This window comes from Geospiza fortis, unplaced genomic scaffold (genome assembly GCF_000277835.1).
Source record: "Geospiza fortis unplaced genomic scaffold, GeoFor_1.0 scaffold104, whole genome shotgun sequence".
NCBI classification, from domain to species: domain Eukaryota; kingdom Metazoa; phylum Chordata; class Aves; order Passeriformes; family Thraupidae; genus Geospiza; species Geospiza fortis.
Window position 1 is genome coordinate 5,533,095 of NW_005054325.1, and position 11,906 is coordinate 5,545,000.

The 11,906-nt window shown below is 40.8% G+C and overlaps 1 protein-coding gene across 1 annotated transcript in view; it reads left to right on the plus strand.

The window, feature by feature from the left end:
- JARID2 (jumonji and AT-rich interaction domain containing 2) overlaps nt 1-11,835 on the plus strand; it is a 212,134-nt gene extending 200,299 nt beyond the window's left edge. The window contains 5 exon segments of the mRNA XM_031056970.1: nt 184-366; nt 5,243-5,373; nt 7,423-7,606; nt 9,077-9,184; nt 9,892-11,835. Of these exon segments, the coding sequence (XP_030912830.1) occupies nt 184-366; nt 5,243-5,373; nt 7,423-7,606; nt 9,077-9,184; nt 9,892-10,068 (783 nt within the window). The 3' untranslated portion in view covers nt 10,069-11,835.
- The last annotated feature ends 71 nt before the right edge of the window (nt 11,836-11,906 follow it).

An 11,906-nucleotide genomic window follows, 5' to 3' on the forward strand; every position in this document is an offset into this window, starting at 1 on the left:
AATTGTCACTCCAGACCCTGAGGTTTGGCACGTGTGGAATGGGAGAGGGAAAGCAGCTGGAGCAGAGCTGTTCCCAGAGCACAGCTTTGCTCCACGAGCTGTAGCATAGCAGCACACAGCCAGGAAGGAAGTTCCCATTGATTTCTTTTCTCTCTCTTTTTTTTTTTTCCTCTGTCCTTCCAGATCTCCCCAGAGGTCTTGTGTAAGGAGGGGATCAGGGTGCACCGTACTGTACAGCAGAGCGGGCAGTTTGTGGTCTGTTTTCCTGGATCCTTTGTGTCCAAAGTATGTTGTGGCTATAGTGTTTCCGAATCGGTGCACTTTGCTACCACCCAGTGGACAAGTATGGGCTTTAAAACAGCCAAGGTAAGTTGAGAAAAGGAGTTAAAATGGATTCACGGCCCTGCCATCTAAAAGGACAGCAGACATTCCAGGATTTGGTAGCATTATGAGAGTAGTGCTACAACGTCTGTTTTTCTGGACTACTAAATAAACAAAAAAAAAAAGGAAAAAATTCTGCAAGGCATAAGACGATCCAGTGTTGTCAGAAAAGTGACTGAGTTGTTAACTGACAGATAAAGACTTGTGTATATATAAAAAAAATCAGAAGTTCTTGTGCCTGCAGACCAGTTTGCAAGGAAGCGTTTCAAAAATCCCTTCAGAGCTAATGATTATACATTGTATTATGCTTACTAGTTTTTTTTTTTTAAAGTGATGTTTTCTAGAACCATTAGAATCTCAGGTGCAAATATCTGAATAACTGTGCTTGTTAGCTCCTATGGTAGGCAGAGTCAGTTAATACTCACAGCTGTATTGCTTGTTTTTCTCTGCCCCTTCATTCAGGAAAAACTGTTGATCAGGGCAATTTCAATTTAATAGACTTGAAAATCCTTAGGTTCACTGACCAGCCCATCCAATACTACATGTAAATAAATAACCTTCCCATTCCCTTCTCACACAAGTGACCAAGGCAGGTTGCCTGCAGAAACAGGTGATTTGTCCAGTCATCATGATCCTGGCTACATTTCTGTGTTCTTGGACAAAGCATATACGTCACTAATTGCGTTCCCAACCTTCTGAAATACACTCTGGGTTACAGATACTATTTTGGTAGTGTTTTATAGCTGAGCCACTAGTAAATTATCCTTTACAGCTTCAGACCAAGTTACTAAGTAATTAACTGTAATATCTCCACAGTTAGGGATTGCTTCTTTAGGGTAAATGGAATTCTTCCAGCCTGGTTATACTAACTGTATATTAACTTAGTTTGAAATAAAAGGTTATTTTATTATATATTTATTTTGGGGGAATGTGGGAATTGTGTATATCTATAAATAAGGGATAAGAATCCTGAGCTAACCTTTCCTGTCTGAACGTACATGATTATATTAACTCCATGTGCTGTATTTATCTCTCTACTGAACACTTGTTTGATATCGTGAAAATGCTACTCCTGTAACAGACAGAAATCACTATGCAGCAATTAAACAGCTCTTGGTGCCTCAAATTTTGAAGAACAGTTTCTTTTGATTAATTTTTAAGAGCTTTGCACTTGGTAAATACAAGCTGACTCAAAATCCAGCAGATTACAGTCTATGATAACCTACCTTGGAAATCACAGCTCTCACAAACTTTACAAGAACCACAGATAACATGTTTATATCTAAATAACTTTTGAAACATCTACTGTGTTGTTTTTTTATTCCCCCCCCCCTTCCCCTTCTGTCCTCAAACTGTCTTATGTTCTTAATTCCCTTTAATTTTGGAAATTATTCTTTGGTTTCTCCACTTTGACAAGGCACTTTGCCATCTTTGCCACAATGCTGGCCAGGATTGTGCTTCCCAGAGGTGGTGAGATGTTGTGTGTAATGGGCAAGATTCCCCTTTTGGACTGTTAAATGAACTCTGATAAACAACTGTACCTTCTGTCTGCTCGTTCTCCACAGCAATACTGACAGTTTTTAGCATTTGATAAATTAACTTTGTTTTCATCCTGTGATACTGTGACCTGATTTTTTTATAGTGACTCGCTTTATATTACTAAAATGATGTTGTTTCATTTCTGTATTGAATGACTGCTCAATCTCCTTTAATACATGAGAAAATGAATTCTGCATCTGAAATTGCATTGATTTCAGTCTTACAAGCACTCTTGAAAAATTGTTGGAATAAAAGAGTTTATATAAACACCTGTGTAAAGGGGACAGTCAGGTTTAAATTAGACCATATTTGGAACAAAGTTGCTGGTTTTTAAAAGCACCCTAAGAGCTCTTGAAATGTTAAGGTAAGGATAAGAAGAAGATTCAGAGTTGTGGTGGAAGAGTGTGTGTTTGGAGTGGCAAAGGTATAACTCCACAGCTTCAAATAAGGCATTGGGTGAAATTCATTTACGAAACTGAAGTACAGAATGTTGGACTAAATGAAGGCACTCTGGGTTAGGGGTTTGGAAATAAGAGGGAATGTCTGGTTTTAAAGGAGGGCTTTAGTGCTCTTAAGGCCTACCAGAAATTGTGTGGGAAGAGAATCTGTTGGTATTGTAATACAAGAGGAAGAAGTACATAGGAAAAATGGAGTTAGTCTTGCAGCTGGAGCAGCACTGCTGCACACACAGGAGAGCTTAGAGTCCATAAGGCAGGTTTAACTCTGTTACCAGTGACACAATCCCTGTGCACTGATCTCCCAAACAGGAAAGTTGTGGTATTAGCACTGTACTCCCTGGTCATCCATGGAAGATGCTAGGAGGGGCTGGACAAGTATTTCCTGCCTCCAGTTTTATTTGGGGTGAGGAACATGCCTTTAAAACGCCACAGGTTTCCCACTCCTTGGCTCCTGTCACAGAGCTCTCCCACCCTGAGCACACGGGGCTCCTTCAGATGAAACTGAAGGGAAAGGGGTCCTACAGAAGTGTACCTGATGTCCTCACTAGAAAAGAGCTGTGCTGTGGTGGAGAGCAGAGATTAAGAACCTTGGAAGAGCAGAAAAATGCTAAATAACCACTGCTGTGGAAGTAAATGTACAAAAACATAAGAACAGAGCAACTACCGTGGTGGCTTTTGCAGCAAGGTCATGGCCTCCAGCCCTTGAAACTTTTGGAAGTAGATAAGGACAAGAGTTGCAGCTGAGAGAGTCTGTAAGCATTTTTGGGAAAAAAAGCTCATAAATAAATTGAGAGATGAAGTTCACACACCAAAAAAATAACTGATTTAAAGAAAAGCAGAGGATGGGTCAGTTTTTATCATGAAGGGAGGAGGTCTCTTTCTGCATTCCTCAGGAGTTTGTTCTAGCACAGTTTAATGTATCCATAAATAACCTAGGAAGGGAAGTTAATAGCAAAGCTAATCCTTTATGCTGAGGATATTAAGAGTAATGGCAGCAAAAATTAAAGCTGTGAAGTGTTACAGAAAGATCTCATCATACTGAGTGATCCAAGTGAGAAGATGGTAGATGAAGTTCAGTGTTGATAAATATTAAGTTTAAATTTAAAAACATAATCCTAATGTGACAGATACAGAGATGGGCTCTGAATGATGGGCTCTTGCTAGTGAGAAAAGAGGTCTTTGGATTCCTATGGAGCTGTCAGTCAAGTGCTCTGGAGTGGCATAACAAAAATACATTGAGTGTTAAGAATTAGAAGGACAGAATAGATAACAAAGCAGAAACTGTTCTGCACTGTGTAGTCTTGGAGGTTTGTGTAATTCAGAGCCCCTAATTACAGAAGGAATGTAGAGGAACTAGAAGAAGCACAGCAGAGATCAATGGTTAAAATTATTAATTAGCCTCTGCATTAAATACAAGAGTACTACTCAGCCTGGAAAATGAATGACCAAGAGATGTCTGAGAGCAAGAGAGATCATCAGTGCCAGGCTGATGAAAATTATAATGTGAATGTTCACTAACTTCTGTGACAATGAAAAATGTGTCACTAAAAGAAATAATCAGGCAGCAGTACAAGTCTGCTGTAAAATACTTATCTGTGTATTTCGCTACTGTGTGGAAGAGAAAAATGTACCTAGGTTCAGAAATTCAGATAAATGCAGAGATACAGCAAGTTGTGCTAAACCCAGCTCATGCTCAGGGTGTCCCTGAACTGTCACCCAGCTGGAGCTGACCTTGCTTTCTTGTCCAGCCACTCGCTGTGGCCTTTTTTTCTGGCTGTGTGTGTTGCCTATGTAGAATTTTTCCCTGGATTGAAATCCGTTCTTGTGTACACAGCCTCAGACTAAGCAAAACTAACATGGAAAAATCTTCCCATACCACTCCTAACAGTGCAGCTGTTCCAACACCACACAAGGTCTAGCAGAGCAAATGGCTTCTGAAGAATACATTTCTTACCTCTGAACCTCTTTTGAACCCTTTTTGGTCAGCAGAGGCTGCTATTCCATTTTATGTGATAGTTATCACTTGAATGCATGCAATGGGTGCTATTAAAAATTATTTATTTTATGATACACTGATTGTGAAAAAAGAAATACCCAGAGCATGTAATTAGGGTTACAGAACAGGGTAAAAAACATTAGGGTCAAAAATACAATCTCCAGGGCTGTGTGTGCTGAGTAGGTTTTTGGCAGGTTTAACCACTAACCAGAAATGTCACCCTTACATTACAGTCCAGTGTTAGCTCATTTGAACTCTCTTGACTCTACATAAGCCAAAACAGACCTCTACAGGTACTGGGAAAACTTTTCTCACCTGCACATTAAATCAAGGAATTTGCCTACCTAAGTATTATCAAAAGGGTTTGAGGTACCAAAATAATTTGGGTTGTATTGAATGAAAAACATAACTTTAAAAACTTTCACAGAGAGGAACCAGTAACAGGCAGAACTGAACCCACCTCTTTGCCTGTTGTCTCTTTTCCCTGGCATCTGCCTGTTCTGCTAGGTTTTTTATGTTTTAAAAGATGTGAAATAACACCTGTCCTGGGTTTCAAGCAGGTCATATGTATAGATCTTACACTATCTGTATTCTGAGCCATCCAGTGTTACTGAGCTTGAGTGATGGTGTTGCTCCTCTTGCCCTCCACAGGAAAATTTCTAGGGAGAGAATTTTGAGGTGCTTGGAACATAAACACTTTGTTTAACTGGGACTATGAAAAGATTTTACTTGTGGTTGTTTTAAAAGGCTACTTTTTGCTTCAGTTTATTAGTATCAAAATTTAATTTACTTTGAATTAATTCTTGGTAGCATTTCTATTTTCAAATTTGCTGGGAACTAATGTGGCACTAATTTCCTCCTGTCCCAGGAAATGAAGCGGCGCCGTATAGCCAAACCATTTTCAATGGAAAAGTTGCTTTATCAGATTGCAACAGCAGAAGCAAAAAAAGAAAATGGACCGACTCTGAGTACAATATCATCGCTCCTGGGAGAGCTCAGGTAATGAATTGGGGGCCTGCTTACCTCTTTTGTTTTCATTGACAGACTCCAGAGGTGGATGACGTGGCGTAAGTAATCCTTTCAGACACACCTTGCCCCTACTTATCCAAGCCAAAGCCCAGCAGATGTACCTGAAGACAGGCACACATGGAAGAAGCACCTTCCTTGGTAGCAGCTGATGTGACAGTGCCCATGGTTAGGATGTCTTAACTCTAAGAATTCCCTACTTTAGACATCTTAAAAAATTGAAACTTCACTTTGCACTGGGTTTTTATTAATTCTTGGTGCTGAGAGTTGAGATTTCCTGATGCATTATGTGAACTATGTGGTGCCAAGCAGTTAAACACCTTCCTTGAGTTTTTCAATTTTTTGGCATCAGTAGTCACAATCCATGTCTGTAGTGGGTTTTGCACCAGAAACCCTTGTCTTCAGTATCAAGACTGTTATACTACAGGTGCAAAAGGTCTTTTGTATACAGAAGGTTGACTTGGTTTTAAATAGTGAGTAAGAGTGCATGCATGGTAACACATCTGGCGTTAGAACTCCAGTGTTTTGAAGAGTAAAAGCATGAAGCTCCTTTTTCTCTCCAGTATTAAGGACACTTGTTCAGGGTTTCTCTTAAGATAGGTGAGAAAAGAAAATATAATGTTGCCTGGCTTCCTGTGTAATGATCTTCTCTTTTGTTCCCTACCATGTAGTTGCTACCTATCTTTCAAGTTTGTGACAACTGATACTCGAGATGTCAAGAAAGTTTTGATGAATGAAGTCTACAAACTGTATTTAACTAACTAGCATGTTCATTTGGAAAATTTCCAGTGACATATTGAAGGGGAAAACAGCCCATGTGTTGTTTAGTGTTCAGAAAGAAATGCAAAGAGGTGTGCTGACTGCTTTACCTGCAGGTGGCTCCCCTGTGGGAATAACCACTTTCAAGTGCCTTTTTTTTACCCCTTGAAGAGGAAGTCTGCAAGTACAAAAGGCGAAACAAATGTTGGTGTTTGCTCTTAGACCATCACATTGACCTTTATCAGAGTGGTTCTCAAACTTGTTCTTATGCATAGGTTGGAATTCACTGGAGGATGTGGATCCTTCCTGTGGCTGGTTATAGGAAACAAAAGCCCAGACAAAAAAAATTAAAATAAAAGGCCAAAAAAAAAAAAGCCATCTGAAGTGGAACACTGTGGAACATATTTTTTATCCTTTGTTTTGTTTTGCTTGTTTGTTGTGTCTCTTGCTGCTTCTTCTCCTGATATGCCTTGGTTGCTCAGTTTGCCCGTGCCATTTGCTTAGCTTGGCTCTTCACTCATCTTCAGCTGTGTCTGGTGGTGCACTTTTTTATCCTCCCCTTCCATATGCTCGGCTCACTCCACAGTTGCTGTCTTCCAATCAGCTCCAACCCAACTTGCTCTCCTAAAGCTGTAGAGTTCAGCACAGGAGGTATTGTCTGCCTTAGAGATGCCGCGGGTGAAGGGCAGCCGGAGGGCTTGGTGCGTTGTCCTTTATTGACATCTCCTTCTTTTTCCCTGGGTGTACAGCAAGATCTCCATCTTTTGGCATAGTCACTTGCCCTGCTCCCCCTTTCCTGCCTGAAGCACCTTATGGCAGCAGGTCCTTGGTTCATCTCTGCCTCCTGATGAAGGGGCTGTTGCTCCTGACAGCCACGGCTCCTCTTCTTCAAGGTGGCTTTTGGCAACTTCAGGAATGACAGTCATGTTAACCACAGCTCCTGACTCTCCACATGGCTCGAGCAACCATCGACCTCCAGGAAGTCCTCGGCAGTCCCCACTTCTCTGTGGAGCAGTTTGAGAACCATTGGCTTGATACAGTGGTCACTGTTAAAATCCGGAGATAGCTTTTGCTATTAGGCAGCGTTTCCCGGGCGCTGGCTGTGTCTGCCATGCCTAGGGAATGGCACCAACCTCCGACAACACTCAGGGCTTTGCTGTGTGGAGCTCAGGTTTCAATGATGAGCGGGGTGAAGGGGTGACTGTGTGTGGCTCTGTGGTGGCTGGAGGCAGTGCCAGTGTGTGACTGTGCCCCCGTTCACAGGGACACGGAGCTGAGGCAGCGGCGGCAGCTGTACGAGGCCGGTCTCCACTCCTCAGCGCGCTACGGCAGCCACGACAGCAGCAGCGCCAGCGTGGATGGCAAGAAAAAGCCTCGAAAGTGGCTGCAGTTAGAAACGTCAGAGAGGAGGTGTCAGATTTGTCAGCACCTGTGCTATCTTTCCATGGTGGGTACAATCCTTTGCCACTCCTGGGGTACTGTCCCCCTGCTCTAGCATTCCAGGGATCTATAGGCATTTGAGAGAGAGCCATGTCCTGCACTCCATGCAAGACACAGAGGTGTTGATGTGGCATTTACTGCCTTGGCCAGTGGTGACAGAAGATAACAGAGTCAGCTGGTTTCCCACCCTGTCAGAAGGGATGAAGCAGTGCCCTCAGACACCTAAGAGATGTCTGCACTGCACTAGGAGGGCTAACCAAGACACCTGCAGGTTGCCAGCAGCAGTAAGTTGTGACAGAGCAGGTCTCAGGATGAGCTACAGCTCAGACACCTGCCATGAGCCTCAGGCGTGCAGCCACAGCCCATGCTGAGACAATGTCCCTGCAAGCCAAATTGCAGGGGAGATGTATCCCCATCCATCAAGGTGTTTGCCAGCCTGTCCAAAAATAGCCCATAAGCTTTCTCTCTTCTAAGATGGAAATGCCTACTGGCTTTTGAAGGTGTGCTGACCACTGTGGTGACACTTCCAGGCTTAGAGCTGTATGCAGAACACCTACAAACACAGCAATGTCATTAAAAATACCAGGAGCCCATCCCACAACCTTATATACCATTTTAATCCTAAGAACAAGTATTTAAAGAAATATAATGCAGTGCATATGAGTCCATATTTAGTCCTTTGGGTTTGGAAGTTTTTTTTCTCTCTCATCTTTTGGGGATTGTTTTGGTTATAGATGTTTGGTTTTTAATGGAAATGAAATGTATTCACATATAATCAGATGTAGCTGTTCCATTCCCTAGGACAAAATATGCTGAATTTATACTTGTCTTTAGACCACTTTTTAAGTAGCATTAGTTTGAAGTAACTTTAAAATGAGTTTATTTGAAAAAAACCCAAAATACCAAGCAGAACCTCTTAATGGACCTTCTGGTGCATTTGCTCTGGAGTAAGTTTAATAATGGGAAGGATTTTTCTGTGTCACTCTTTAACAATAGTTGTGGATAAAAAACTCCCAACTTGCTTGTTAAATTCCAAGCTGAGTGTGCAGGCCTGGCAGGTAGCCAGCTGAGCAAATGTCACCTCTGCTGAACAAGACAGTAGTTGAGGAATCCTGTGGCTAAGCTGATTATATCCTTATTCAAGGCAGCATTTTAAGTAATGGCAAACTGTTCCTTTCAGAAGATCTTTAGGACTGCATAGGAGATGTTAATAAATGCATATCCTGTTTGGATTTAGCCCTCATTACTATTGGTGGAGGGTTTGCCAACATTAGCACTGTTAAAGAAAGAGATAGGTTCTTTCTAGCTATTGCACATTCTGCATGATTTCACAATGTGCTTTACCGCTCCTTCCACTACCTTGCAGTAAAATCCAGGTGTAGTAATTCAGGCCATAACTGAATACGCTGTGGAAAATACAGGTACAGTTTGGAGTTTAACTGCACATCTTCACCCCCACCCCTGCTCTTTGATGTAGGTTGTACAGGAGAATGAAAATGTTGTCTTCTGCTTGGAGTGTGCCCTGCGGCATGTGGAGAAGCAAAAGTCGTGCCGGGGGCTGAAGATGATGTACCGCTACGATGAGGTGAGATGACACTGCCCTGTGTGCCCAGCACTGGGGAGGACACTTCACTCTGCCTTTGTCCTGCTGAGGCCTCAGGAAAATGGTCTTGGGTTTGGGTGTTTGTCTTGGTTTTGTTTTTGATGTGGGAAGAAAGTGCTTTATTACAATTTAAGTAAAAAAAAAAAAACCAAACCAAAGGGAACATGATGACACAGATGAAACCTGAAGTATAAATTCCATGAATATGTGCCACAGAACATAAGAAGCCACTTGATGCTTTGGGATGGAGCATGAGGCTTTGCTTTCACTGTACTTTGGAATACCTTCCCTCTGTTTGTAACTGGAAGTTAGCAGACTTTATTCCAGTCCATCATGATCATCCTCTAGGGCAGACTTGGCAGAGCACATGCAGATGAGAGGTGCAGTAATGGCTCCAAGCAAATGTGATGATGAATAATCCCAGAACTCAAGATGGGGACTTAGGACTGTGCCTGGGTTCTGGGCTGAGGCTCCATGTCTTTAGCTGTGAGGGGACTTGGCCCCAAAGGTAAAGAGCAGAGCAGTGGGAGAAATGACACGTTGGCTCTTGGAGAGCAGCACTGGGTACAAGCAGCTTTTTAAGATGGGCTTCCCAGCATTTCTGAGCACTCCACTGCACTCCTGTTTAAGTGACTCTGGAGGAAGAGCAGATACTAATTTGTGTTTTGTTTTTCCCACTTCCTGAACAGGAACAAATAATCAGTCTTGTCAATCAAATCTGTGGAAAAGTATCTGGTAAAAATGGCAGCATTGAGAACTGTATCAGCAAGCCTACACCAAAAAGAGGACCTCGTAAGAGAGCGACAGTGGACGTGCCATCATCTAGGCTTTCATCCTCCAGTTCATCCAAAAGTGCTTCAAGTTAATCCTGAAGATGCCAACACTCTCATTTTGTCAATTTATATATATTTTTTGTAATTATTATACCATAGTTTGGAGTACTTGCTGTAGAATACAAGCTGTCTTTGCACTAGCTCTAAAGAAGATTTTCTTCTGGTTTTAGAGAACTAATTTTGTTTTAGCATTAAACTGTTGAATTTTTTTTTGTTTTGTACTTAGAATAGATAGATACAGCAGTCTGATTTTTTTAAACTGCCGTATGTTCACTGTTTTAAAACCGGCAAGGGGCTGATAAAATATGAATTTGTATTGTCCCTATGGCTGAAAAAAATAAAAAGCCTTTTTGGTAACTGTGAAAAAAGGCTTTTAACCCATTTTTTGAATAGGTTAAAGTTTGATGTGTTTTATAATTTGTTCTCCGATCACGTGAGCAGATTTTTCTAGAGAGAAAAGGGATAGGAGACAAAAACTTGAAAGAAATTGCTTTACTTTGGCTGTCTTTTATTCTGTCACAGCAAGATGAGTTTTGTAATTTTTTAAATTGGAGAATACACACTTTCTTTGGGAGGTTATGGCAGCTGAAGATGGACTTTGTTTCCTAACTGTAGGCAAAAGGAGGAGATTTGGAGTATGTTCTCTTTTACCAGCACATCACTATGCATCTGTTTTGAGGGGGAAAAATAAAAAAAATAAAATAAAAAAAAATTTAAAAATGAAAAAAAAAATTAAAAAAAGGAGGAAAAAAGACTGCCTGCCTTGAGGAGTTATGTGAGGGAAAACTGTGCCTGATTTCATTAGGAAATCCATTCTGTTATTTTTTGGTGCTGTTGGCTACTTTATCAAAAACCCTTCAATAGCATCCTTTAAAAAAAAAGATAAAAAAAGAAAAAAGTGATTGAAGCCATAAGTGCTTCTTTTGTCATAGACGTGCAATCTTTCTAACATTCCATTTCCATTCCACTGCTGTTTTTCACACCTTTACACAGTCAAGCATTAATTTTGTTTTGAATTTGTTTCATTATATGATCACATTTAGAGCCACTAGCAAGTCTGCATATTTCTTTTGAATGTGAAAATGCATTTGCTTTCATCTTGTCTATTTTTTCTCTTCATGTTGTAACAAAAAAAAATCACACCTTTTGTACATATGCCTGTAAATTTTTTTAAATACTTGAGCCTTTTCTTGGGGTGGGGGGAGGGATGGCAGAGAGACAAGATGAAGAAAAGCCTTACGTTTCACTTTCTTCATCGGTTGGATTGGATGCTTACAGGGTTTTTCTTGTAACATTTATAAGTGCTGCTTACATCACTGAACAACAACAAAAAATAATAATGGAGTAGCTGTTGCCCTTTTCTGGTTGTGTGTACAGTATGTGTGGAATAAAAAAGGGAAAATGTTTTCACAAACTGTTTTGTTTCGTAATTGAATTCAACAATACCGTAGCTACCCATATTGCACTGAGCTTGCCAGTGGTGACTGTCAGGAAAGTCCTATAATACAATTTGTTGATTGTTGTTGCAGAAGACTGAACTGTTTTGGAATATTTAACAATAACATAAACAGAGTCAAGTGTTTTCAAATGTGGTTGTCTGGTTTTTATGGCCTTGCTGTGTACTTTTCCCTCTTGACAGTAAACTTCTGACTATGGCTTACAGTTTGACATTTAATTTATTAGCGCTGCTCTGCTCTCTTTCCTTGTAAGGAAAGACTTCATGTTGTTTATTGCCAGTTTTTTGTTTACTTTCCAGGTTTGTACTACGAGGTTTAATAAAAAAAACAAAACTTTTTTGGACATTTTGTCTGTCTTCTGGAAAGCAAGAGAGTAAAGGAAGCTCCTTCAAGATAAATTTCTTTCAACAGCTG